This window comes from Geotrypetes seraphini, chromosome 2 (assembly GCF_902459505.1).
Source record: "Geotrypetes seraphini chromosome 2, aGeoSer1.1, whole genome shotgun sequence".
Taxonomy (NCBI): domain Eukaryota; kingdom Metazoa; phylum Chordata; class Amphibia; order Gymnophiona; family Dermophiidae; genus Geotrypetes; species Geotrypetes seraphini.
In genome coordinates this window covers 413,955,034-413,982,986 of record NC_047085.1, presented here as the reverse complement: position 1 = coordinate 413,982,986, position 27,953 = coordinate 413,955,034, and the positions used below count along the sequence as shown (strand labels likewise).

Sequence of the window (27,953 nt, the reverse complement as noted above, 5' to 3'; positions counted from 1 at the left end):
ACATTAAGCATTTGCAAACAATGTAGAATTCTGCACTTAGATTGTTAGGTAATTGTAGAAAATATGATCACATTACTCTGCTCTTTTTGAAATATCATTGGCTACCCATAATGTAGAGTTCATTTTACTGGTAAATTGGTGACTCTGGTCCTGTCTGTTTTGAAAGTCATGTATTTGCTATATGAACTCTTTGTTCCCCTGTGTATTGTTATAAATTATTTTTAGAACTGTACATCGCCCTGAATATATGATAGGGCAATTAAACAAATTTTAAATAAACTTGATACTATGCTCAGAGGCCAAGTCATTTACATTCAATGGCCATTCCATACACTCCAGCTAAAGTCCTGAAATCCTTGTAGGACCACAGGATGTTTGTACCACATTTAAGAATAGCTAAATGGCTTTCAACATGAGTAGCCTTTTTTTCTTTGGCACCTTTTTTATGAAATGATCTTCCTTATTATAGTCACACAGATACAAATTTTACTCCATTTAAGATTTTACTGATACTTTCCCCTTCTTTTACAAAAGAGTATTTTTAGCTGCGGCCGCAGCAGTAACAACTCCAACGCTCATAAAATTCCTATGAGCGTTGGAGCTGTTACCATCACGGCCGACACTAAAAAAACCCACTACGCTTTTGTAAAAGGGGGGGTGTTATTTTTTAAACAAGCTTTTGATGTTGATCTAGAAGATGACAGTAAAAAGTACATTAGCTTAAAAATACAATAGCTATTCTACATAATACAATCTTAATGGAACAAGTAGTATTTATATTGGCATGACTGTTTTTAGGCTTTTCTTTTATATTAATGAGTTCCTCGTGTTTTTATTATACTTCATTCACTATAAACTGCTTTCTTCTATAGAATTTAAATGGTATATTACACTTTTTAATAAATATAAACATAAATAGATCTCTAAGCGAGAATAAGAGATAATATGGATGAATAGGCCTTCATTTTTTGTTTCTGCAAGATAAACCTAAGTGCCCAGAAACTGTATGCACATATGTTTATATGGTTATAGTCCAATCCAAGTTATAAAGGCTATTTCTGTACATAAAACACACAGTTTTACTGGCTGAAATGTCTTTTAAAATTATTCCATGGAGAGCAATTTTCAAACCCATTTGCTCACGTGAATTGGCAGTCTGAAAAACATCTTCCCTCAATCAACCTAAAAGTATGTGCAATATCACCCAAGATGCATACTTCTAGCCACATTTAAAGAAGGTGTGTTTTGGGCAGATGAGAAAATAATACATAGAGATTGTATTTTCATATTTACATACATTATTTTCCATAAAATAACTCTAACTGCACAGAGAGTAATTTTATAATAAGTTCCCTATGTATGGAAAAATTGTCTGTTTTTAATCTATTTTATAAACACATAAAGAGGTATGCTTTAGCAAAGTATGCACGTTTTTTAAAAAAATGCTCCCCAGGCAGGCCTGAAGGCGCCTCCGGGAGCCTAGGGAGACCCGCAAGACGCCTAAGGGCCTTAGGCGGGCCTTAGGCGAACCTAGGCGGCCCTACGCGTCTCCCTAGTAGAGGAAGAAACGCTTAAAATGTAGGCCAGTAAAATGCTGGTCTACATTGTAAGTAGACGCGGCCTCTATACTTATTGCGGCAAGGGATCTCTCTGCCGCTATAAGTATAGCGGGCCGCGGCCTGTCCGATCGCTGGCAGGAGGGTGCCCAAACCCTCCTGACATAAGATGCCCCCCCCCCGACAATATCGATCGCTGGCAGGAGGGTGCCCAAACCCTCCTGCCAGAAGATGCCCCCCCCCGACACTACCAACCACCCCCCACCCCGACACTACCGATCGCTGGCAGGAGGGTGCCCAATCCCTCCTGCCCGAAGACGCACACTCCCCCCCCCCCCCCGACAATATCAATCGTTGGCAGGAGGGTGCCCAAACCCTCCTGCCAGAAGATGCCCCCCCCCGACACTACCAACCGCCCACCCCCCTGACATTACGGATCTCCCTCCCACCCCGACACTACCGATCGCTGGCAGGAGGGTGCCCAAACCCTCCTGCCAGAAGATGCCCCCCCCCCCGACAATATCGATCGCTGGCAGGAGGGTGTCCAATTCCTCCTGCCCGAAGATGCACCTTCTCCCCTCCCCCAGCGCTAACAACCCCCAAACCTCCACCCCACCAAACTAACCTTTTCTTAAGGCCAGACGGTTCTTGCCCGTCCAGCTGGCAGGCCCGCCTCGTCGAAATGAGACGGGCCCGCCCCATCCCGCCGAAGCCTAAGGCCTGAGTGGCCCAGGCTCTAGAAGCCTGGACCAATCAGGCCTTAGGCATAGCGGGTCCACCCATCCCCACTTAATCTAAGGCCTGATTGGCCAATCAGACCTTAGACTTAGTGTGGATGGGCGGACCCGCTATGCCTAAGGCCTGATTGGTCCAGGCTTCTAGAGCCTGGGCCAATCAGGCCTTAGGCTTCGGCGGGATGGGCCGGGAAGGGGCGGGCCCGCCTCATTTCGACGAGGCGGGCCTGCCAGCTGGACGGGCAAGAACCGTCTGGCCTTAAGAAAAGGTTAGTTTGGTGGGGTGGAGGTTTGGGGGTTGTTAGCGTCGGGGGGGGAGGGTGCGTCTTCGGGCAGGAGGGATTGGGCACCCTCCTGCCAGCGATCGATATTGTCGGGGGGGGGGCATCTTCTGTCAGGAGGGTTTGGGCACTCTCCTGCCAGCGATCGGACAGGCCGCGGCCCGCTATACTTATAGCGGCAGAGAGATCCCTTGCCGCAATAAGTATAGTGGCCGCGTCTACTTACAATGTAGACCAGCATTTTGCTGGCCTACATTTTAAGCGTTTCTTCCTCTACTAGGGAGACGCGTAGGGCGGGCCTTAGGCGAGCTTAGGCGTCTTGCGGGTCTCCCTTCAGGCCTGCCTGGAGAGCATTTTTTTAAAAAGCGTGCATCCCGATTGGCTGATTAGACAGCTGTAGGACGCCTACAGCTGCCTAAAATCGGGACGCACTTTGGAGAATCAGGCCCTAACTGCTTAGTGCAATATAGAGATGGAATTGGATGGATTATGAGTAGAGAAAGAGCATGGATAGTGCTTGCAGTCAGCACATGGAAATTAGCATGTGTTGTCACTGTAACAGATTATGTGGGTGCACTTAACACTTCCTTAGCATTACCTTTACCTCAATCAACTGTGATCAGCATCCTGAACTCCTCCCACCCCTCTATGTATCATTAAACCTTCCCCCACCTCCTTGATGTGCCTCCAGATCTCTTCTGACCCCCCCCCCCCCCACACACACATACCAATATGGCTGCAGGCCCCCTTCTATACCTCCTTGATAAGGTCCTGATGTTCTTCCACCCCTCTGACACTTACTGGCAATGTCTCATTGCTGTTCTAAGTTCAAAATGAGGGATTTGACACCTATCAATAATCTTAGGGATTATCGCTAGGGATCATCTACAAAATAAAGCCTTTTAGGGTAAGAAGGGGATATAAAGTCACATCAGGAAGATGGAAGGGGGTCGAGTTGCTGATACACAGGACTGGGTCTTCTGGAAAGCATAGGGCTGTGGTAAATACATTGACAGCACATTAAATGCATCTGCACTATCTGCTGATGCATTTATCATGTGGCGAATGTCTTCCCTATGCAGTAACTGCAGGGTACATGCTGGCCACTCTTAACACGTACAGCATAGGCTTTGCCTCTTCTACACATTGATTTGTACATCCAACCATAGGCAGTGAAAAGCTTTTTTGTTTGGGGGGGGGGGGCAAAAGCTCCACCCCAGACCCTGCCCAAGCTCTATCCCTGACCCTACCCCAATAATAATAATAGTACTAATTGTAATACCATTTTTTCCATTCATTGTTCATATATACATACAATATAATCTTATTAACACCACATAATGGTTAATCACAAATTAAACTACAAAAAGCACACTGTATGCTTCTCAATATCCAATCCTACCAGAACTCCAGGCCTTGGTCACACAGGCAGAACACAGATAACCTCTATGCAAATACAGGACCACAAATTAAAAGTACTAATATACACAAATTAAACCTTAAGATGCCAGACTGTACATGCAGTACACCACCAGAGAAATAGAAATTGATGTCTTCCTGAACAGTGCAAAATATAGAGAGCAATTATAAATTCTCAAAACTGGCACGTTTCAATCACTACATTGAAAATAAAATCATATTCCCTACCTTTGTCGTCTGGTGATTTTAATTTTCTAATCATCTTTTCCCAGTTCCTGGTTGTACTTCTTCTGTCTGTGCTCTTAACTGTGTTTCTAGTGCCTTATTATCCATTTGCTGTTTTTCTATCCTTCACTTTCTGCCCTACATCCATCTTTGGCATTAACTTTTAACATTCAACTTTCTTCCATTTTTCTGCTTTCTTCTCAATATCTATCTATTTTTCCATGTCTTACCTTCCCCCATCTATCCATGTATACCATCTTCTCCCTCTTCCCATCTATCCATAAAAAGCATTTCTTCTATTTCTCTTTCCTGCCACACCTACTGCTGTGCACATCTCCTTCTTTTCTCTCCCCTTCCCCTCCATCCCTATGCACCATCCTCTTTCTCACCCTCTCCCTCTATGTCTTCCCCCTCCCCCATCCTATGGTCTGGCATCTTTCTCCTCCCCACAACGTGGCATCTCTCTCTCCTTCCCTCCCTCCTCCCATTGTCTAACATCTTTCCCATTCTTTCCTCCCCTTCCCATGGGCTGGTATCACTCTCCTCTCTTTCCCACAGTCTGGCATCTCTCTCCCCTTCCAGAGATCTGACATCTCTCTCTTCCATCACTCTTCTTCAGAATTTGACATCTGTCCCTTCTTTGAGTCATCTCTCCTCCTTCCCAGAATAATATTTCTTTCTCTCCCCCTCCTCCCCACCACTATCATATCTAACAATTTCCCCTTTCCCTAGGTATACCATCTCTTTTTCCCTCCCATTCCACACATCTATGTCCATCAATTCTCTTTTTCTCTTTCCTCCCCCATGGCATCTCTCTTTCTCTCCCTTCCTAACCCCCCAGCCCATGCAGTATCTGTCCTTCCCAACTCCCTCCCAAACTGTGCAGCATCTGTCCTTCTCTGCCTTTCTAACTCTGCTCCAGTCCGTGCAATCTGTCCATCCCTGCCTTTCCAATCCGCAGCCCATGAGCATTCCAAACCCAAGCCCCCTCCCCCTCAGTGGGATCCTGTGGCATGACTTCTCTCTCCAGCTCCCAACTCCCCCACCTACCACCTCCCCACCATTGTAATTTTAAATCTTCAGGCAGCAAGCGGCAGCAACAAAGAGAGCCTGCTACCATCAGCCTGTCCCAGAAGTCTTCATTCTACAGAGACTTCCTTTTCCCACTTAGACGGGATGCTGCAGAATGAAGGCTTCTGGGACAGGCCGGGGTTGAGGTAGGTGGGGAAGTCGGGAGGACCAAAACTAATTCTTCTGACTTCCAATTTGGGGGGAGGCTATGGCCCATGTGTGCCCCCCCCCCAATTCCATTGCCTATGTAGCTAAGTGCCAACTCTGCCCCAAGAATGCCCATAAAATAACTGGTTTCAGCTTGGACCAGACATTTTGTGCCAGATGTGCCACTAAAACTGCCCGATTTGCCCTGGAAAGTGGTTTAAAAGGCAAGGAATGGAGTGGAGTGATAGAGAGGTGAAATATGTAGAGGATCAGAGAGTTGACCTGCCAATGAGCAGGTGAGGCAGGTTTTTGGCACCCTTGAGGCTTGGTATTCTGAGCCAGTGCTCAGTTGGTCTATTCCTTGAGACAGCCCTAAAAATCCAATTGCTTGAATGAAATGTAATGGAAAAGGTCAAAAACTGACGAAAACTGGAAAAAGCACAAACAACATCAACGCAGGTACCATAAGGTGGTAAAAGGGTCCAAAATAGACTACGAGGAAAAAATAGCCAAGGAGGCGAAAAACTTCAAGCCGTTCTTTTGATATATTAAAGGAAAACAACCTGCGAAGGAAGCGGTGGGACTGTTGGATGACCAAGTAATAAAGGGATTGCTAAAGGAGGACAAAGCAATCACCAACAGACTAAACACATTTCTTGGGTTTGTATTTACTGAAGAGAATATACACAACATACCAGAACCCATCAGGCTATATGCTGGAACCGAAAATGGGAAACTGAAAGTATTAACGGTCAGTTTAGAAGAGGTATGCAGGCAAGTTGATAGGTTTAAGAGCAATAAATCCCCGGGACCGGATGGTATCCATCCGAGGGTCATCAAGGAACTGAAAGGGACAATAGCTGAACTGCTTCAGCTAACAGCCAATCTGTCCATCAAATCGGGAAAGATTCCAGAGGACTGGAAAGTGGTGAATGTTATGACGATCTTCAAAAAATGTTCGAGGGGAGACCCGGGAAACTAGACCGGTGAGTCAGACATCGGTACCGGGAAAAATGGTGGAGGCGCTGATAAAGGACTGCATCATTAATCACCTTGACGGACACTGTCTGATGAGGGCCAGCCAGCACGACTTCAGCAAAGCAAGATCTTGCTTGACGAACTTACTGCACTTCTTCGAGGGAGTAAACAGGGTGACCCGGTCGACATTGTATATCTGGATTTTTCAGAAGGCATTCGAGAAGGTCCCGCATGAACGACTACTTCGAAAAGTTGTGAACCATGGAATCGAGGGTGAGATACTCACATGGATTAAAAACTGGTTGGTGGATAGGAAACAGAGAGTGGGGGTAAATGGACAGTACTCGGACTGGAAAAGTGTCACGAGTGGAGTACTGCAGGGTTTGGTGCTTGGACCCGTGCTGTTCAACATATTTATAAACGACCTGGAAATTGGTACGACGAGCGATGTGATTAAATTTGCAGGCGATACAAAGTTATTCAGAGTAGTGAAGACACAAAAGGATTGCGAAGACCTGCAACGTGACATAAACACGCTCGAGAAATGGGCCGCGACATAGCAAATGAAGTTTAATGTGGATAAGTGTAAGGTGATGCATGTCGGTAACAAAAACCTGATACATGAATACAGGATGTCCAGTGCAGTACTCGGAGAGACCCCCCAGGAAAGAGACTTGGGAGTACTTGTAGACAAGTCAATGAAGCCGTCCGCGCAATGTGTGGCAGTGGCGAAAAGGGCAAACAGAATGCTAAGAATGTTTAAGAAGAGGATCACAAACAGATCGAAGAAGGTTATCATGCTGCTGTACCGGGCCATGGTACGCACCCCCGGAGTACTGCGTTCAGCACTGGTCGCAGTACATGAAGAAGGACATAGTGCTACTCGAAAGAGTCCAGAGAAGAGTGACTAAAATGGTTAAGGGGCTGGAGGAGTTTCCATACAATGAGAGATTAGAGAAACTGGGCCTCTTCTCTCTTGAAAAGAGGAGACTGAGAGGGGACATGATCGAAACATTGAAGATAATGATGGGAATAGACTTAGTAGATAAAAACAGGTTGTTCATCCTCTCCAAGGTACTTGTCACCCCTAGCTCTCCTATTTCTTCTGTCACACTCCTTCCCTGGCCTCCTGTTGCTTTTTCTTTTACTCACTCCCTATTACTACATTTCTACCTTCTATACTGACCATCTTCTTCTCACTTACCAACTTGACATCCCCTTGGCCTTGCTGACATGGTTCCACCATGCCCAGCATCTTCCCTCTCTCCCTCTTTTCACCCACAAGAACATAAGAAATAGCCATACTGGGTCAGAGTAATGGTCCATCTAGTCCAGTATCCTGCTGGCAGGCAGTGGAGGAAGCTGCGGGTTTTGGGAACTCGGGAAGCAGGCAGAGTGAGGAGACTGGAGGGCTGAAAAACCGAGTAGGCAGACGCAGGAGACCGGAGAGTGGAGCGGGCAGTGTGTGTGGGTTAAAGCGGAGCGGAGACTGAAAGAGGAGCGGACAGAGACCGGAGAGTGGAGCGGAGAGTGTGTGGGGGTTAAAGCAGAGCGGACGGAGACAGGAGACTGAGAGAGGAACGGACAGAGACCGGAGAGTGGAGCGGACAGAGAGAGAAGGCTGAGGCTGACAGCGGAGCTGAAAGCAGGGGAGGAGAGCCAAGGGGCGGTAGTAGACCAAGCGGAGCCAAGAGGAAGAGGCGAGAGATATCTCCGCCCACCCCCCGACGTCATCAGCCGAACTCCCCCATAAAAGAGGAGGAGCCAACGGCGCGCAGCCGTTCAGCAAATGCGCTCGCCTTAGCGAGAGTGCTTTTGCAAAGGAGCCTTGAGAAGGGGCCAGGAGCCCAGGCAGCCCAGCAGCGTTATCTAACTTCTAGAAAATAAACCACAGGTACTTCTTCTCTACTCGTTTCTCTCTTCTCTCTCTACTCTTTCAGCTAGCTGCGCGCCAGGCACCACCCATACGCACCGTGGGACATAGGAACAGGAAAGAAGAAATGGAGGCAGTAGGAACCCAGCAGAGCTACCCAGTATACTGCATCGAATGTCATATGTATGACTACCTCCCCTCCAGGAGGCGGGCATACATATGCAGTCGATGATAGGAACTGGATAGCCTGAAGAAGGAGGTCGGGAGACTGCAGGTTCGAGTACAGGAACTGGAGGGACTCTGCACCATAGAGGAGCAGTGCTGGTCAACGGAAGACACCGCCAGAAAGGACCACATCACAGAACAAGTTAGAGAGCTCTAGAAGTTCATCGAGGAGGCCTGCAGGATGGTGGAGGCACAGGACCACAAGCACATCAGGAGGGAACTAATAGTCGGACGACAAAATCCACCAGACACCATGGGAGTAGGACCTTGCGGAGAATCTGGACAGGCAGATGAGGAGGAGACCCGACAGAACCCGGAGGAGGGACTAGAGGACTACACCACTGACATAGACCTGAGACCAGAGAGACAGTTGAGGAAGGGGAGATCTGCTATCGTAGTGGGAGACTCAATCCTGAGAGGAGTGGACAGTCACATAGCTGGAGGGAGAGAGGACCGTCTAGTGACATGTCTCCCGGGGGCAAGAACGAAGGACGTCACCGACAGAATTGAGAGGATCCTGGAAGGGGCCGAGACGGGCAGATCCTGTTTCACTACTTCGAGGGAGTAAACAAGCAGATAGACAAGGGCAACCCAGTCGACATTGTATATCTGGATTTCCAGAAAGCGATCGACAAGGTTCCGCATGAACGACTACTTTGAAAAATTGAGAGTCATGGAATCGAGGGTAAAATACTCACGTGGATAAAAAACTGGCTGGAGCATAGTAAACAGAGAGTGGGGATAAATGGACATTACTCGAACTGGAAGAGCGTCACCAGTGGGGTGCCGCAGGGTTCGGTGCTTGGATCCGTGCTCTTCAACATCTTTATAAATGATCTGGACATAGGTACGATGAGCGAGGTGATTAAATTTGCGGACGATATGAAGTTATTCAGAGTAGTGAAGACGCAGGGGGATTGCGAAGATCTGCAACGTGACATAATCAGGCTTGAGGAATGGGCATCAACATGGCAGATGAGGTTCAACATGGATAAGTGTAAAGTGATGCATGTCGGTAACAAAAATCTCACGCATGAATACAGGATGTCCGGGGCGGTACTTGGATAGACTTCCCAGGAAAGAGAGTTGGGAGTTCTGATTGATAAGTCGATGAAGCCGTCCATGCAATGTGCGGCGGCGGTGAAATGAGAGAACAGAATGCTAGGAATGATAAAGAAGGGGATCACGAACATGGCCGGGCCATGGTGCATCCTCACCTGGAGTACTGTGTCCAGCACTGGTCACCGTACATGAAGAAAGACACAGTACTACTCGAAAGAGTCCAAAGAAGACCGACTAAGATGGTTAAGGGGCTGGGGGAGTTGCCGTACAGTGAAAGACTAGAGAAACTGGGCCTCTTCTCCCTCGAGCAGAGGAGATTGAGAGGGGACACGATCGAAACATTCAAGGTACTGAAGGGTATAGACTTAGTAGATAAGGACACCCTCTCCAAGGTGGGGAGAATGAGAGGGCACTCTCTAAAATAGAAAGGGGATAGATTCCGTACAAATGTAAGGAAGTTCTTCTTCACCCAGAGAGTGGTGGAAAAGTGGAACGCTCTTCCGGAGTCTGTCATAGGGGAAAACACCCTCCAGGGATTCAAGACAAAGTTAGACAAGTTCCTGCTGAACCGGAACGTGCGCAGGTAGGGTTAGTCTCAGTTAGAGCGCTGATCTTTGACTAGAGGGCCACCGTGCGAACTGCTTGGCACGATGGACCACTGGTCTGACCCAGCAGCAGCAATTCTTATGTTCTTTTTGTCTTTTAGGGCTTCTATTTTTTAATGTGGAGGGGCAAAAAAAAAAGTCTAAATCCCTTTTTGGCCTAAGGCCATAGGCGCCCAAATTAGGCAGCACAGAAATGTCCATTCTTGAAAAAAATGTCCAAAATGTGTTTTTTTTCAATGGCCAACTTATATGTTCAGGTGTTTAATCACCGAGACTGTCTATCTTTAAGCCCTATTCCCGCAAAAAAATTTGCCCAATACAAGGCCTTTTAGGCTTGGGAAGGACCAGTCCTTCGCCTAAAACCACGATTCTCTAATCAGCGTCTGTCATAAGGGTTGGTTAGAGAATCGTGGAACCGTATCCCCCCCATAACGATCAAGGCAGGAGGGATGCCCAGTTCCTCCTGCCCAAACCTGTCGCAATCCCCCGCAACCTTCCCTGGCAGAAGGGATGTCCGATCCCTCCTGTCGGACACCCCCGAACCTCCTCGCAAGCATTGCCAGCAGGAGGGATACCTAGTCCCTCTTGCTGGACACCCAGAGGAGGTGGCATAAGGGATCTGGTCAATCAGAATCTTAGGCCACTCCCGGCGCATCCCAGAATGCACTGGGAGTCAGGTTGGCACAGGCCAATCAGGGCCTTAGGCTCTTCCCCAATACAACCCACGATGCACTGGGAAGGGGAAGACCCGCCATTTTAGTGAAGGCGGGTCTGCCTGCCGGAAGCTGGAAGGGTCCCTCTGGCCGCCTAACTACAAAAAGTAGGGGGGGTTTAGGTAGGCTAGGTAGTCTAGGTGGGGGGGGGGTTCTGGCTGGGCTGGGGGGTGTTCCAGCTGGGCTGGGGTCAGGCAGCATACCTTGGCAGGGGGGGGGTTCGGAGTTTCCGGCAGGATGGACTGGGCATCCCTCCGGAAACCCCGAACCCCCCCCGGTAAATGTTGCGGGGGATCGCAGTAAGTTTGGGCAGGAGGGACTGGGCATCCCTCCTGCCAGTGATCGTTGTGGGGGAAGGTGGAACTGGTTGCGGCAGCCGCGATCAGTTCAGCAGCCCGATCTGGAACTTATACATATTGTGCCCCTCTGTACAAAAGAGAAAGCATGGGAGAGCACAGCAAGAGCAGAGATAAACTAAAAGGAGCAAAACTAAAGCAGAACCAATCAAAGAATAATTAAAAACCATGAGTTCATCTATTTCTAGATTGATCAGAGGTGATGATTTTTCAAGGATTAAAAGGTACTAACAAATCCTTTACCTTTTGCTTCAGAGCACACTGCCAAGAATCCATCATCTGTGAGAACTTTAAACATAGGGCGGACACCATACATATCTCTTCCCAGAAACACCTTCCTATTTGATGTGTCTAAAAGGATGAATGCAAAGACACCATCCAGCATAGAGGCTGCTTGTTCTATTCCTCCTTTGCTGTAAAGATGGAGGATCACTTCACCATCTACCAAAGTCTGGTACTCAAATCCAAAATGTTTCTGCAACTAAGGGAAAGAAATGGTACATAAAAATACACACATGGAAAACACTATTGTATTCTTTTCACTTCCAAAAATTTTTAAAAAACACATAGCATTTACTTTCCCCCACCTTTTACTAAACCATGAAAGCGGTTATTAGCACAGGAAACCGCACTGAATGCTCTGCGCTGCTCCCAACATTCATAGAGTTCCTATGAGTGTCAGGAGCAGCACGGAGCATTCAGCGTGGCTCCCTGCGCTAATAACCGCTATCACAGTTTAGTAAAAAAAGGGGGGGGGGGGTAATTTTAAACTGAGTGTAATGTTTTCAGATAATAAGGACAAGATTAGTGATTTTCAAAATAGGTTTTAAAAATTGTCTTCCCTGTATCTAAGGTTAGGTGCATGAGAAATGGATGACCACTAGACATCTATCCTTAGGAGCATGCTCACTAAAATGCAGTAATGTTTTGCACTTAGCAAATTTTAAATGCAAAAATTAAGGCATGGTAAGTACAAAGGCAATGTGCTAACTGTTGGAGGTGTGCCTAGCATATTCTCACCAGTTACCATACAGTTACCATTCATATCAAAGTGTATTGAGGAGGTTTGACTAGTTTAGCAACTGATCATATTTGCTGACTCGATGCACAAAATAGCTCACTGTGTGGTTTTCCATGTGATCACTCATTCTCCAACTCAGCCATGCAAATAAGGTTATTAATATTAAAACTAAGACAAATTAGCCAATCGACACGAAACATAAAAAATAGCAATCACTTCTACCAACCCTAAAAAAAAACCCGACAGGTCTAGCTGTGATAACTGTGTTACCGATAGGTCTGCCTGTTTTTTTCATTTTTTTTCTATGTGCACAGATCATGGGAGAGAGAGAATTGCTGGCCCTGGGATGGGGGTGCTGGGGCACCAAGAGCCAGAAAGGGAGCGATACGGGCCCCAGAATAATGTAGCACTGGGGGTGCAGGAGGAAAGAAAGAGATGAGGGAGAAGCTAGACAAGGGGAGGGTTAAGAACAAAGAGAAGAGATGCTGGTAATGGAGGAAGCATACGGACAGGAACATAAAGGAAAGATGCCAGACAGAGTAAGATAGGGTCATAGAATAGAATGAATAGGGGGGGAAATAGGAACACTGAGAAGGCAGATGCTACACATGGGGTGAAGACACGGACAGGAACATAGTAGGGAGATGCTGGACAGGACAGATAAGAGATGCAGAGGGAAGGATGGTGGACATAGAGAGAGAAGAAATGCCAAAAGGACAGGAGACCCTGAAAAACAATAAGAAAAAAAAGAAAGCAGAAAAGAGACACTGGGACCAAAGCAATGCTCAGACAGCAAAAGCAGAAAAAAATACTGATAAACACAGTTTGAATTTTAAAAATTAAACTTTATTTATTAACTAATTTCCATAGTTTTAATCATAGTTTTAAATTGAAATGTCTCCCAGAGCAAATGACAAGGCCTGATCTGGGTATATTTTGGGCAGGGACAAGGGCAAGGCAAGGTCATTGCCATTTAATCCCCATTTCAGAAGGAGACTATGTCGTAAAGATAGGTTGGAAGATACACCTGCCACCAAGCAAGATTTGGGAAATAGCTGTAATTGAGCAGCACTCCACTGAAGGGATTAGGGGGATGCCCCATATTACTCCAGTGGTTTTTGTCGTCCCCCCCCCCAATCCAAAAATAACTGGTTATATGTTGGAACAAAAAACATTGATATTCTATACATTTATTTTTCAAAATGGATATTTATGCTGCTCATGCTCTGCGCATAAACATTCACTTCTCTGTATTTTAGAACAATTTCTATATCAACAAATTCTCTTCTAAAATACTGTTGAAACTGGAGATGTTCTAACCTGGACCTCTCAATTCTATGTCCTTTCTAAAATGGGGCTCACTGATTGAGGTGGCACATAGGTACTTGCTGCCCAGATCATTGCCTGCAGGGATTATCTAGATGTCATGGTACCTAGACATTTATCACTGTAACCTGAGCTTGTATGAATAGTATAGTGCTGCATATCTAGTATAGTGTTGCTACACATTTAGGCCCTGATTCTGCAAAACGCATCTAAAGTTAGGCGCAGATTAGATGTCTAAGATAGGTGTCCTTTGTAGAATCGCGCTCAGCACTGTTTAGATGTCTAAATTTTTAGGTGTCCTTTAAAGAATCAGGTTTTAGGTGAGAGTTAGATGTCCAATGTCCTTAATGTTATGATGTTTTATTATTCTGACATTATTAGAATGACGATTTTATGCTGTTTTTCATTATAATTGTGATATGCAGGCAGCATACTATTTTTCTTTTATATGTTTAATCCTTTTTATTTATTTCTCTTCTGTCAGAGTGAGTGAGGTTCGAACCAGCAACATCAGGGTAGAAGGCTGTAGGTTTAACCAGTGTGCTACAGAGTGAGCTAGCAAGCTGCATAGCAATTGTAAAACTAGGTCTTATAGGCATTGTAAGGAAGTCTACTTTTCAGCATAGTTTAGGCTTCAGATAGACCCGAGTTCTATGTACAGAACTTAGGCATAGTTTGGACATCCTTAATGCGATCTGCTAAATAGCTCTCTGGGTTTTTATTTTTGCTTTATTAAGCTCAAAATACATTTAATAAGCCACCACATAAACAGGGCACATCAATACAAATATATTGCATGCAAAACCTTCTATTTTTCTGGGCAAACAGTAATAGTATTTGCTAATTAGAGGAAAAGATCCATTAACTGAATCACAGCACATGAAAAAAATAGTTTTATGTTTCTTGCTAAAAAGCTACCCTTTTTTCTCACTAAAGACTGCTCCAATGAGGTCATTCTTGAAACAGGTAGATTCAGCACTGAGCATGGGTAAACACAAGCGCACTTCTAAGCAGCAGTAAGCTGCTAGCTTCGCTCTAGGCGTGTAAAAATGTACATGGAAAATGACAAATGACGCAAGTTTTATTAAAATAGTTATTTTGTTTATTAATTGTCAGAATGGACCTCAAAAGGTTATTGCGTCATTGGGAGATCTTTACAGATGCCGAAACACTGGCCTTCCTAACAAAAATCTCAACTCGATAATTCGTTGCTCCCCAATATGTACCTTTTGTCCTGCATGACATCATTACTTGTCAGCCTATCCACTAACAGAGGCTATCCTTAAATTTGGACAAAGAACTTCCTTTTAACATGGAATAAAAGTTTCAGAAATCATATTTTTTGTTTACATTCATTTCTGAATATACATTATTACATATCCAAAGAAACTTTGAATTCAAACTGCTGAAAAGTTCTTGTCCCTATCAGCACAAGAAAAAAAGAGGAGGGGCTGTTTTCCCTCCTGCTCTGAGCTGTACAAGAACTGACAGTTTCAAATTTCACACAAACTCAGAAACCCCAGATGTTGCCTCCCAGGCTCCCTTTAAGTTTCTTTAGGTTGCAAATATATAAAATATGTTTTTCAAAACCCACTCTCATGTTTAGTATACCTTCACACATCATTCATATATCATTCATTCGTTCGGGGCCCCTTTCATCCACAGATCCACACCATATATTTTATTCATATTTAATGCAAGAAAGCTTTTCTTCTATGCCCAATATTGGAATGTAAAATCAAGCTATCCAGCCCAAGCACATCTGGTATCAATTAGACCCACAAGCTTAAGGCGGGAAGCTGAACAAAGAACCAGAGAGGACAAAGAACAACAGGGAACCAAGATGGAGTTCTTAATACAAGATGGAGTTCTTAATCTCTTTCTATGTATCATGTATTTCCTGATTTCCTCTGGTCTGGCTTAATAGCAAAGTACATAAAGAGAATATTATTATACTTTTCCTTAATATTAATCTGTAGTGTGTTTTTCTGGCCTTGGCTACATTCATATTCAGATTTTTATTCACCAACTTTTCGTACGCTTCTATTGGGTGTAGTTTTAACTAACACATATGCTGGTATCTAACTAGAGTTACCCAGAACCATACGAAAAGCAGGCATTTTTGTAGAAAAAACTCCACAAACACATCTTATTCATTATCCATTCCATAGCGCCCCCTAGAGTGCCACCAGCACATGACAAAAATATATAGATTGTATACATAACTTCATTTGCAAAAAGTTAAAAACAGAAAAAAACAGATAGAGACCTTAGCATGGCTTCTACTTCATTGTAAATGGAGGTGTGCAGCTACATAATGGTGACCTCATTGTGAGATCATCAAGGTGCACATACAAGGTAGAATGTCACAATTAAAATATGTGTTGGAGAGCTGGTTGGGATTTGAACCCACAACCTCTGGAAGATGAGAACAGGGATTTTACTCATTGAGCTATAGCAGCTTTCAGACAAGTGTCTTGACTGCCCTGTGATACGATAGCTTAGGGATCTGCTAAGCTATCATATCATAGGGGGGTATTGACCTGGCTCCCCCAGGTATATCCCCTAGGTGTTGAAAAAGCCTAATATTCTCAGGCTACAACCAAAGCAGAAAACTACAGTGGGAGCCTGTTTGTTGTATCAAACTCCAGGAGTATGGGTCAAGCCATCCATCCGCCTGCTGGAGATAGAAGTATACTGGAAATGTGAGGAGCATGCCATCCAAGATAATAGATCACAGCTTTGGCACCCTCTATTTCCGCCTGCTGGTGGGTGGACTTAACCCATGGATTTGTTTGCTGCTGATGACGGGGAAAGAGATGTTTAAATACCTATGTGGCATAAATGCGCATGAGGAGAGTCTCTTTCAATTGAAAGGAAACTCTGGAATGAGGAAACACAGGATGAAGGTGAAAGGAAACAGATTCAGAAGTAGCCTAAGAAAATATTTTTTCATGGAAAGAGTGGTGAATGTTTGGAATAGCCTCCTAGTGAAAACAAAAACTATATCTAAATTCAAGAAAGCTTGGAACAACTTCGTTGGATATCTAGGGGAGAAGACAGGATAGTAGATGACATGGTTAGGCAGACTAGATAGAAAAATGAAGGCAGATAAAGACCATATGGCCATATGTAATTGCTAGTTAGCTCTATGCCAGGCTCCATCAGATGAGGTCACTCAACTGTGAGAATTGAAGGCCTGTATGTCCTAGAAGAAAATGACTAAAATATTTTCTTCAGTCATACAAATACATGGCCTGAAAGAAAAATCAACTTCTTACAATCTATGTTACTTAACTCAAATGTCAAAAACAGTACTATTGTTTTCAGATGTCTTACATACTGTGACTTCTGGTCAGATCTACATCCTATCAGTTTGTTTATCCCCCATAAAGCAAATAATGGTTGTTTTTCAATGGCATTCCAGCATTCCAGTTTTACATTATGCCCCCTAGTACACTCAGTGGTGTCTGCAGCCCTTCTCCATGCAGTCTCAAATAATTGGCCAGGAACCGCTTCAATGCTATAGAGTTAAAAGGCGCATCCTGCAAAACTGCTTGCTAGCCAGTAAGGGCTATCTTCTTCTCCTCCCCAATCTGCAACATATCACCTCCATGGCTTACTGCTATTTCTTACAGTTAACACATTGTTTTACCTGTTTGTAATTGTAGATTTCTCCATTGTAGCACAGCCACAAATATGGAAACTTCTTCACACGGATGGGCTGCATACCATACAGATGGTCAACAATGGCAAGCCGATGGAAACCAAAACAACAGTTGGTGAACCCATTAACATTTTCGAAGCGGAAAGCATCAGGGCCTCGGTGTGCTACTTTCATAGCATTAAGACACTGAACAGAAAGGCATTCATCACTGCCAAAGAGAGCCCAAATCCCACACATCTTGAATGTTCCTCCTCCTGCACAAAAAAATGAACTCTCATTACACACTGCTCATTTGCTTAAATACTACACTTTTTCTTTCAATTTAAGTTATAGTCCAGACTATAGTAGCTGGACAAACCTCAGTATTTAGTGTTTGGTTCTACCATAAGAGAGATACCTAAGTTTCTTTCCTTGCTCAAGTTTCTGGTCTTCACATTGGTCACTTATGGAACCACTGCTCAAAGACCACAGGTTCCTGTGAAGAATTATGGGTGAAGAGAAAATTTGAACATATTCAATTATTGGCAATATCTTAGGAGAAATCGCTTTGGCCACTCACAAACCTGCCAAGTCTCCTGCAATTTGGATATGAATTATTATTCATTTACCGTATTTTTCACTCCATAAGACACTTTTTCCACCCCCAAAAAGGGAGTGGAAAGTATATGCATCTTATGAAGCGAAGATAAAAATTTAAGCAAGCTGCTGCCGCCGCATATTTTTAAACCACCACTGCATATTTTAAACCCCTCCCTGCCGCATATTTTTAAACCACCTCCCAGCCACATATTTTTAACCCCCCCTGTCGCTGCCGCATATTAAAAAAATCCCCACCACTGCTGCAATTTTAATCCCACCCACCCGCTCGCTCGCTGCCGTCGTACCTGGTGGTCTAGCAAATTTCCCGGCCAAAAGCGCAGAGATCAAGAGCAAGCCATCTGCGCTCCTGCCTGGGCCCGCGCCGATCTCCGAATGGCGGGACTCGCGAGAACTGACTGCAGCCATTCGGATATCAGCGTGGGCCCAGGCAAGAGCGCGGATGACTTGTTCCTGAACTCTGCGCTTCTGGCCTGTGCTCCGCTGGCTGGGAAAGATGGAATTAAAAAAGGTACCGAGGGGGGATGATTAAAGGTACGGGGGGGATGATTAAAAAAGGTACTGGGGGGTACGTGGGGGATTATTTATGGTACTGGGGGGTATGTGGTATGGGGGATAATTTAAGGTACAGGGGGCACATGGGGGCATGAGGGATGATTTAATGGAAATGGGGGATGATTTAAGGTACTGGGGAGCATGTGGTTGTATGGGAGGATGATTTAAGGTACTAGGGCGGGGTGGGGCCTGCCTGCCTGCTACTAGGCCTGCCTATCTGCCTGTCATTAGGCCACTAGGCCTGCCTGCTCCGTGCCCTGCCCTGGCCTACCACTAGACCACTGGGGGGGGGCAGGGTATAGAGCCTGGCAGGGAGGGGGGACAGGATGCAGAGCCTGCAAGGGAGAATTTGGTTCAGAATGTTTTTTTCCGCCTCTAAATCTAGGGTGCATCTTATGGAGCGAAAAATTTGGTAACTACTTGCCATTCCTGATCTGAGATCAAAGTATGTTACTATTCAGGTACTGCAGTTACTTCCCTGCCCAAAAAGGCTTGCAATCCGAACTGTACCTGAGGCAAAGGAGCATGAAGTAACTTGCCCAAGGTTGCAAAAAAGGCCATTAGCAGAAACAGAATCAGAACCCTGTAAATCACTATGCTACTCTCTTCTACTCTCATTTCTCACACTCACTAGGGCTAAACTGCTCAGAAGGCATCTATTTGCAGAAAACTGCCCAAAAGATATCTACTGCAGAAAACAGCACTTCTGCTTACAAAATCCAGGCACTGTTTAACAAGTTCCAGGCCCATGACAGGCTGGAGAAGAGCAAATGTTTAAATTTCTGCTGTATGATCTCCAGCCTCACCCCTACCCTCCTCTGCTTTTGTCAAAAGCAGTTCTGGCAGGGGTGCATGGAGTATAGGACTGGAGCAGTTTTCTGTAGGGGACATTCCAGGGACAGAGTCAGCGCTTGGCCGTTTAACTCTTTCAAAAAGTACAAAGACTAGGGGACACTCAATGAAATGACACGGAAATACCGTACTTTCAAAACAAATAGGAAGAAATATTTTTTCACTCAAAAAATAGTTAAGCTATGGAACTCATTGCTAGAGGATATGGTAACAGTGATTACCAGTATTGCTGGATTTAAAAAAGGGTTTGGACAAGTTCCTAGAGGAAAAATCCATAGTCTGCTATTGAAAATGACATGGGAGAAGTCACTGCTTGCCCTGGGATTGGAGACATGCAATGTTACTATTTGGGTTTCAGTCAGGTACTTGTGACCTGGATTGGCCGTTGGAACATAAGAACATAAGAGTTGCCTCCGCTGAGGCAGACCACAGGTCCATCTTGCTCAGCGGTCCGCTCCCACGGCGGCCCTTCAGGCCTATTGCCTGAACAGTGGTCCCTGACTAATTTTATAACTTACCTCTAATCCTGTCCTTATAATCTACCTCTACTCTTATCTGTACCCCTCAATCCCTTTGTCTTCCAAGTACCTATCCAAAGCTTCTTTGAAGCCCTGTAGCGTGCTCCTGCTTATCACATCCTCCGGTAGCGCGTTCCATGTATCCACCACCCTCTGTGTGAAAAAGAACTTCCTGGCGTTTGTTTTAAACCTCTCCCCTTTCAATTTCTCTGAGTGCCCCCTTGTACTTGTGGTTCCCCATAATTTGAAAAATCTGTCCCTGTCTACTTTTTCTATGCCCTTCATGATCTTGAAGGTTTCTATCATGTCTCCTCTAAGTCTCCGCTTTTCCAGGGAGAAAAGCCCCAGCTTTTTCAGTCTGTCAGTATATCAGAGGTCCTCCATGCCCTTTATTAGCTTAGTTGCTCTTCTCTGGACTTTCTCAAGTACCACCATGTCCTTCTTGAGTTACAGTGACCAGTACTGAACACAGTACTCCAGGTGCGGGCGCACCATTGCACGATACAGTGGCAAGATGACTTCCTTCATCCTGGTCGTGATACCCTTCTTAATGATACCCAACATTTTGTTTGCTTTCCTTGAGGCACTGCGCCGACGCCTTTAATGTTGTGTCTACCATCACTCCCAGGTCTCTTTTCAAGGTTGCTCACCCCTTGCGATGATCCCCCCATTTTGTAAGTGAACATCTGGTTCTTTTTCCCTATATGCATGACCTTGCATTTCCCTATGTTGAAGCTCATTTGCCACTTTTTGGCCCATTTTTCCAGTGTTGTCAGATCTTTTTGGAGATCTTCGCAGTCCTCCATGTTATTGACCTTGCTATATAGCTTGGTGTCGTCCGCAAATTTAATAACCTCACATTTTGTTCCTGCCTCCAGGTCGTTAATAAATATGTTGAACAAGAGCGGTCCCAGCACCGACCCCTGCGGAACTCCGCTCGTGTCCCATTGCCAGTCTGAGTAATGGCCCTTTACTCCAACCCTCTGTTTCCTGTCCGCCAGCCAGTTTTTGATCCATCGCTGGACCTCCCCTTGAACCCCGTGGTTCCATAGCTTCCTTAGCAGTCTTTCGTGTGGCACCTTGTCGAAGGCTTTTTGGAAGTCAAGGTAAATGATGTCTATGGAATCCCCTTTATCCACCTGGCTGGTTACCCCCTCAAAGAAGTATAATAAGTTCGTGAGGCATGACCTGCCCTTGCAGAAGCCATGCTGGCTCGACTTTAGCTGCCCATTGTTTTCGATGTGTTCACAGATGCTGTCTTTAATCAGCGCTTCCATCATCTTTCCCGGGACCGAGGTCAAGCTCACCGGCCTGTAGTTTCCTGGGTCTCCCCTTGAGCCTTTTTTGAAGATGAGCGTGACATTTGCTATTTTCCAGTCCTCCGGAATCTCTCCAGTTTTTAAGGATAGGTTGCATATTTGTCGAAGTGGCTCAGCTATTTCATTTCTTAGTTCCTTGAGTACCCTTGGGTGAATGCCGTCCGGACCTGGCGATTTGTCGCTCTTTAGCCTGTCTATCTGCCTGAGGACATCCACCTTGCTCACCTCTAGTTGGACCAGGTTTTCATCCTGCTCTCCTTTTATGATCTCCTCGGGTTCCGGAATGTTGGTTGTGTCCTCCCTCGTGAAAACTGACGTGAAGAACTCATTTAAGCTGTCAGGTATCTCTTTTTCCTCTTTTACCACTCCCTTTCTGTCCCCATCATCCAAGGGTCCCACTTCCTCCCTTGCTGGTTGCTTCCCCTTAACGTACTTGAAGAATGATTTGAAGTTTGTTGCTTCCCCCGCCAGTCTCTCTTCATATTCTCTTTTTGCTTTCCTAACCACTCGGTGACACTCCTTTTGGTGTATTTTATGCTCCTTTTGGTTGTCCTTTTTCCATTTTTTGAATGATGCTTTCGTGTCACTTATCGCCTTTGTTACTGCATTTGTTATCCACACTGGGTTTTTTGTTCTATTTTTTTTTTTTTTTTGCACCCTTTCCTGAACTTGGGGACGCACAGGTTCTGTGCTTCGTGCACTGTGCCCTTGAGTAGGGTCCAGGCTTTTTCTACGGACTCCATCTTCTTTGCGTTGTTGTTGAGTTTATTTCCCACCATTTTCCTCAGGGCATCATAATTCCCTTTTTTGAAGTTAAGTGCTGTCGTTGTAGTTCTTTTCACCTTCGATGATCCAATTTCTAGCCTGTACTGGATCGTGTTGTGATCGCTCTTTCCTAGTGGGGCTAGTACCGCCACCTCCTTAGCGGGTCCCCCTAGTCCGTTGAGGATTAGGTCAAGAGTGGCATCACCCCGTGTTGGTTCCGTGACCAGCTGTTCCATGAAACAGTCCCTCGTGACCTCCAGGAATTTGGTCTCCCTCATGCAGTTTGAGTGCCCGATACTCCAGTCTATTCCCGGGTAGTTGAAGTCCCCCATCACCACCACCCTTCCGCTTTTGAATACCTGCCTCAGTTCAGCCTCCAGATCCAGGTCGATTTCTTCCGTTTGACCAGGTGGGCGATAGTACAGACCCAATTTTATGTCTGCTCCAGTTCCTCCTGGTAGCTTAACCCATAGTGATTCCAAGTCGTCTGCCCTTAAAGTTGTTTCCATCCTGGTTGAAGGTATGGAATCTTTTATATATAACGCTATTCCTCCACCCTTTTTGTGTGACCTATCTCTCCTGTAGAGTTTGAATCCTGGTAAAGCTACATCCCATTTGTTGTCATCAGACCACCATGTTTCTGTGACTCCAATTATGTCTAGGCCCTTTTTGCTGGCTAAGACTTCCAGCTCTCCCATTTTAGCCTTTAGGCTCCTAGCATTTGTGTATAGGCAAAGTAAGTCCCGGTTGTTTGCCTTTCTTGCTGTGTTTCCTCGTGGTTTGGCGCTCCTGGCGACCCCCTCCTGAGTTGCCAGTGCCCAAGCCTCGTCTCGGTCATCCTCCTCCTGTGGTGTGTCTGTTTCATCCTCAGCTTGTTTCCCTGTTATTGGTTGTACCTCTGGATTCCGTTGTACTTTATTTGTCCTGCTTGCCGGTTTTATTTGTGCCCTAGACCCCTGCAATTCACCCTTAGGTCCTTTTTCAAAAAGCTCCCACTCAGTCCTGAGCTCTCTTTTACAGTGTCCTTGCTCAATATCTTTGGCCCTGGTCCCCTGCATTGCGTCCTTAGGTTCTTTTTCCCAAAATTCCCTCTCAGTCCCGATCCCTTTTTTACAATGTCCTTGCTCTATGTCCATGGCCCTGGGCCCCTGTATTGCATCCTTAGGTCCTTTTCCCAAAAATTCCCACTCAGTCCCGAGCCCTCTTTTACAATGTCCCTGGTCAGTATCCTTTCTTGATACTTTGGTCCGATGTGTCAGATCGACTGTCGACTTTCCCCTCTTCCTCAGTTTAAAGCCAAATCTATGACGCTCTAGACGTTGCGTGCCAGCATCCTCGTCCCAGTCATGCTCAGGTGCAGTCCGTCTCTCCTATAGAGCTTATTCTTTCCCAAGAAAGTTGTCCAGTTCCGTGCAAAAAGGAAACCCTCCTCTTCGCACCATCTCCTGAGCCAACCGTTTATTGCTTGTAGTTCGCTCTGCCTCCTTGCATCCGCTCTCGGTACTGGCAGGATCTCTGAGAAGGCTATCTTCCTTGCCCTCAGTTTCAGTTTCCTCCCCAGGATCCTGAACTGATCAGTTAGTGCAGTCCTGTTGTAGTCCCTCCTGCTGACGTCGTTGGTTCCAACATGGATTACTACAGCTGTCTCCTCCGTCTCGGCCCCTTCCAGGATCCTCTCAATTCTGTCGATGACGTCCATCGTTCTTGCCCCCGGGAGACATGTCACTAGACGGTCCTCTCTCCCTCCAGCTATGTGACTGTCCACTCCTCTCAGGATTGAGTCTCCCACTACGATAGCAGATCTCCCCTTCCTCAACTGTCTCTCTGGTCTCAGGTGGTGCAGTCCTCTAGTCCCTCCTCCGGGTTCTGTCGGGTCTCCTCCTCATCTGCCTGTCCAGATTCTCCGCAAGGTCCTACTCCCATGATGTCTGGTGGATTTTGTCGTCCGACTATTAGTTCCCTCCTGATGTGCTTGTGGTCCTGTGCCTCCACCATCCTGCAGGCCTCCTCGATGAACTTCTAGAGCTCTCTAACTTGTTCTGTGATGTGGTCCTTTCTGGCGGTGTCTTCCGTTGCCCAGCACTGCTCCTCTATGGTGCAGAGTCCCTCCAGTTCCTGTACTCGAACCTGCAGTCTCCCGACCTCCTTCTTCAGGCTATCCAGTTCCTATCATTGACTGCATATGTATGCCCGCCTCCCGGAGGGGAGGTAGTCATACATATGACATTCGATGCAGTATACTGGGTAGCTCTGCTGGGTTCCTATTGCCTCCATTTCTTCTTTCCTGTTCCTATGTCCCACGGTGCGTATGGGTGGTGCCTGGCGCGCAGCTAGCTGAAAGAGTAGAGAGAGAAGAGAGAAACGAGTAGAGAAGAAGTACCTGTGGTTTATTTTCTAGAAGTTAGATAACGCTGCTGGGCTGCCTGGGCTCCTGGCCCCTTCTCAAGGCTCCTTCGCAAAAGCGCTCTCGCTAAGGCGAGCGCCTTTGCCGCTCGCCGAATGGCTGCGCGCCGTTGGCTCCTCCTCTTTTATGGGGGAGTTCGGCTGATGACGTCGGGGGGTGGGCGGAGATATCTCTCGCCTCTTCCCCTTGGCTCCGCTTGGTCTACTACCGCCCCTTGGCTCTCCTCCCCTGCTTTCAGCTCCGCTGTCAACCCTCAGCCTTCTCTCTCTGTCCGCTCTACTCTCCGGTCTCTGTCCGCTCCTCTCTCAGTCTCCTGTCTTCGTCCGCTCTGCTTTAACCCCCACACACTCTCCGCTCCACTCTCCGGTCTCTGTCCGCTCCTCTTTCAGTCTCCGCTCCGCTTTAACCCACACACACTGCCCGCTCCACTCTCCGGTCTCCTGCGTCTGCCTACTCGGTTTTTCAGCCCTCCAGTCTCCTCACTCTGCCTGCTTCCCGAGTTCCCAAAACCCGCAGCTTCCTCCACTGCCTGCCAGCAGGATACTGGACTAGATGGACCATTACTCTGACCCAGTATGGCTATTTCTTATGTTCTTGTGGGTGGAAAGAGGGAGAGAGGGAAGATGCTGGGCATGGTGGAACCATGTCAGCAAGGCCAAGGGGATGTCAAGTAGGTAAGTGAGAAGAAGATGGTCAGTATAGAAGGTAGAAATGTAGTAATAGGGAGTGAGTAAAAGAGAAAGCAACAGGAGGCCAGGGAAGGAGTGTGACAGAAGAAATAGGAGAGCTAGGGGTGACAAGTACCTTGGAGAGGATGAACAATCTATCTTTATCTACTAAGTCTATTCCCATCATTATCTTCAATGTTTCGATCATGTCCCCTCTCAGTCTCTTCTTTTCAAGAGAGAAGAGGCCCAGTTTCTCTAATCTCTTATTGTATGGCAACTCCTCCAGCCCCTTAACCATTTTAGTCGCTCTTCTCTGGACCCTTTCGAGTAGCACTATGTCCTTCTTCATGTACGGCGACCAGTGCTGAACGCAGTACTCCGGGGGTGCGTACCATGGCCCGGTACAGCAGCATGATAACCTTCTCCGATCTGTTTGTGATCCTCTTCTTAATCATTCTTAGCATTCTGTTTGCCCTTTTCGCCACTGCCACACATTGCGCGGACGGCTTCATTGACTTGTCTACAAGTACTCCCAAGTCTCTTTCCTGGGGGGTCTCTCCGAGTACTGCACCGGACATCCTGTATTCATGTATCAGGTTTTTGTTACTGACATGCATCACCTTACACTTATCCACATTAAACTTCATTTGCCATGTCGTGGCCCATTTCTCGAGCGTGTTTATGTCACGTTGCAGGTCTTCGCAATCCTTTTGTGTCTTCACTACTCTGAATAACTTTGTATCATCTGCAAATTTAATCACATCGTTCGTCGTACCAATTTCCAGGTCGTTTATAAATATGTTGAACAGCACGGGTCCAAGCACCAAACCCTGCAGCACTCCACTCGTGACACTTTTCTAGTCCGAGTACTGTCCATTTACCCCCACTCTCTGTTTCCTATCCACCAACCAGTTTTTAATCCATGTGAGTATCTCACCCTCGATTCCATGGTTCACAACTTTTCGAAGTAGTCGTTCATGTGGGACCTTCTCGAATGCCTTCTGAAAAATCCAGATATACAATGTCGACCGGGTCACCCTTGACTATCTACCTTTTTACTCCCTCGAAGAAGTGCAGTAAGTTCGTCAGACTCACCGGTCTGTAGTTTCCCGGATCTCCCCTCGAACCTTTCTTGAAGATTGGGAAAGGGGTGCTGCTGGACAGAGGGGGAGGTAAAAAGAAGGGAGAAGGCCTACTACTGGACAGAGGGAGCAGGAAAGAGGTGCTGCTGGACAGGGGGGAGGTAAAAGGAAGGGAGAAGGGCTACTGCTGGACAAGGGGAGCAGGCAAGGGGTGGTGGTGGACAGCCGAGGAAAGAGAGAGACAGAAAGAAAGACAGCGGTCGAGAGAGACAAACAGAAAGTGGCCAAGGAGAGAGAGAGAAAGACAGACACACACATCTATTCTAGCACCCGTTAATGTAACGGGCTTAAAGACTAGTGTTGTATATATCCTCTTCAGTAAATACACACACAAAAAATGTGTTCAGTTTGTCGGCGATGGCTTTGTCCTCCTTTAGTATTCTCTTTATTCCATGGTCATCAAACGGCCCCAACGCTTCCTTTGCGGGTCATTTCCCCTTAATATATTGAAAGAACAGCTTGAAGTTTTTTGCCTCCTTGGCTATTTTTTCCTCGTAATCTCTTTTGGCCTCTCTTACCACCTTATGGAACCTGCTTTGATGTTGTTTGTGCTTTTTCCAGTTTTCGTCTGTTTTCAACCTTTTCCATTCCTTAAACGAAGCCTTCTTGTCTCCTTCACCACTATAGTGAGCCACGTCAGTTCCTTGTTCTTTTTCTCTTGGATCCCTTGTTGATACGAGGTATATATAGATTTTGCACCTCGGTACTGTGTCCTTAAAAAGGGACCATGCTTGCTCTAGCATTTTTACAGTGCTTATCCTCTTCTTAATCTTCTTCCCCACCATGAGTCTCATCCCTTTGTAATTCCCTTTTCAGAAGTTTAGTGCCGTGGCCATTGTTCCGTTCCAGATTGATGTTTTGTCTCTGTGTCCAGGTTAAAGTGGATCATATTGTGATCACTGTATCCCAGCGTCCCTTCTACTTCTACACCTTGCGCCGGTCCTCATAGTCTATTTAGAATTAAGTCCAGAATTGCATTTTCTCTTGTATTTTCCTTGACAATTTGTTCCATGAAGCAATCGCCTACAGCATCCAGGAACTTGGTTTCCCTATTGCATCCAGAGGTGCCTAGGTTCCAGTCTATCCCCAGATAATTGAAGTCACCCATGCGTACCCTTGCAGTTGTGTTTAATCTCGTCCGTCATTTTTCCATCAGTTTCTTCAGATTGCCCTGGGGGTCGGTAGTAGATGACGATCTTCGTTTCCGTTCCATTTGTTCCCAGTATTTTGACCCATAGAGACTATCTTATTTTTAGTTCTCGGCGTGTTCTCTCCAGTAGACTCAACTCCCTCTTTGATGTATAGGGAGGAGGAGAGAGGAAGAAAAGTTGGACTCATGGAGGGACAGAGAGAGATGTTGGTTGGGGAAGGGAATGAGGTCTAGAGGAAAAGCATGCAGGAGGCAGAAAGAAAAAAAATGTTGGATGCACAGTCAGAAGGAAGTCCAACCAGAAACAATTAAATCACCACACAATAAAGGTAGGAAAAATGATTTTACAGTCAAACCTTGGTTTGCGAGTAATGCAGTTTGCGAGTGTTTAGCAAGATGAGCAAAACACTCGAGAAAATCTTACCTCACAAACCGAGCGTTGACTCGATTTGCGAACCCCCACCCCCAAGAACCAGCATCACCCCCCACCCCGCCCAAACCCTTACCGCGATGGGGAACCGGCACACAGCACCAACCCATAGGACGTGCCAGTGCCCAAAAAGCGTACCGCCTGCCGCTGCTTCTTCTGGGCCTTGAGCATCTGTGCATGCTCAAGGCCTTATGGCTCCTGCTCTCTCCGAGATTCTAATGAGATTCTCGGAGACAATAAGAATCTCATTACAATCTTGGAGAGAGCGGGAGCCAGAAGGCCTTAAGCATGCGC

At 46.1% G+C, this 27,953-nt stretch overlaps 1 protein-coding gene across 6 annotated transcripts in view; it reads right to left on the bottom strand.

Moving 5' to 3' along the window:
* ASNS (asparagine synthetase (glutamine-hydrolyzing)) overlaps positions 1 to 27,953 on the bottom strand; it is a 213,017-nt gene that overhangs the window by 114,843 nt on the left and 70,221 nt on the right. For 5 of the 6 annotated variants that reach the window (XM_033931030.1, XM_033931033.1, XM_033931032.1 and 2 more), the window contains 2 exons: positions 17,248 to 17,513; positions 11,489 to 11,726 (listed from right to left, as the gene is read on the bottom strand). In XM_033931030.1, the coding sequence (XP_033786921.1) occupies positions 11,489 to 11,726; positions 17,248 to 17,496 (487 nt within the window). In that variant the 5' untranslated portion in view covers positions 17,497 to 17,513. Of the gene's footprint in view, positions 1 to 11,488; positions 11,727 to 17,247; positions 17,514 to 17,656; positions 17,741 to 27,953 lie in introns of those variants that run through there. The other variant, XM_033931034.1, reaches the window with a different exon arrangement.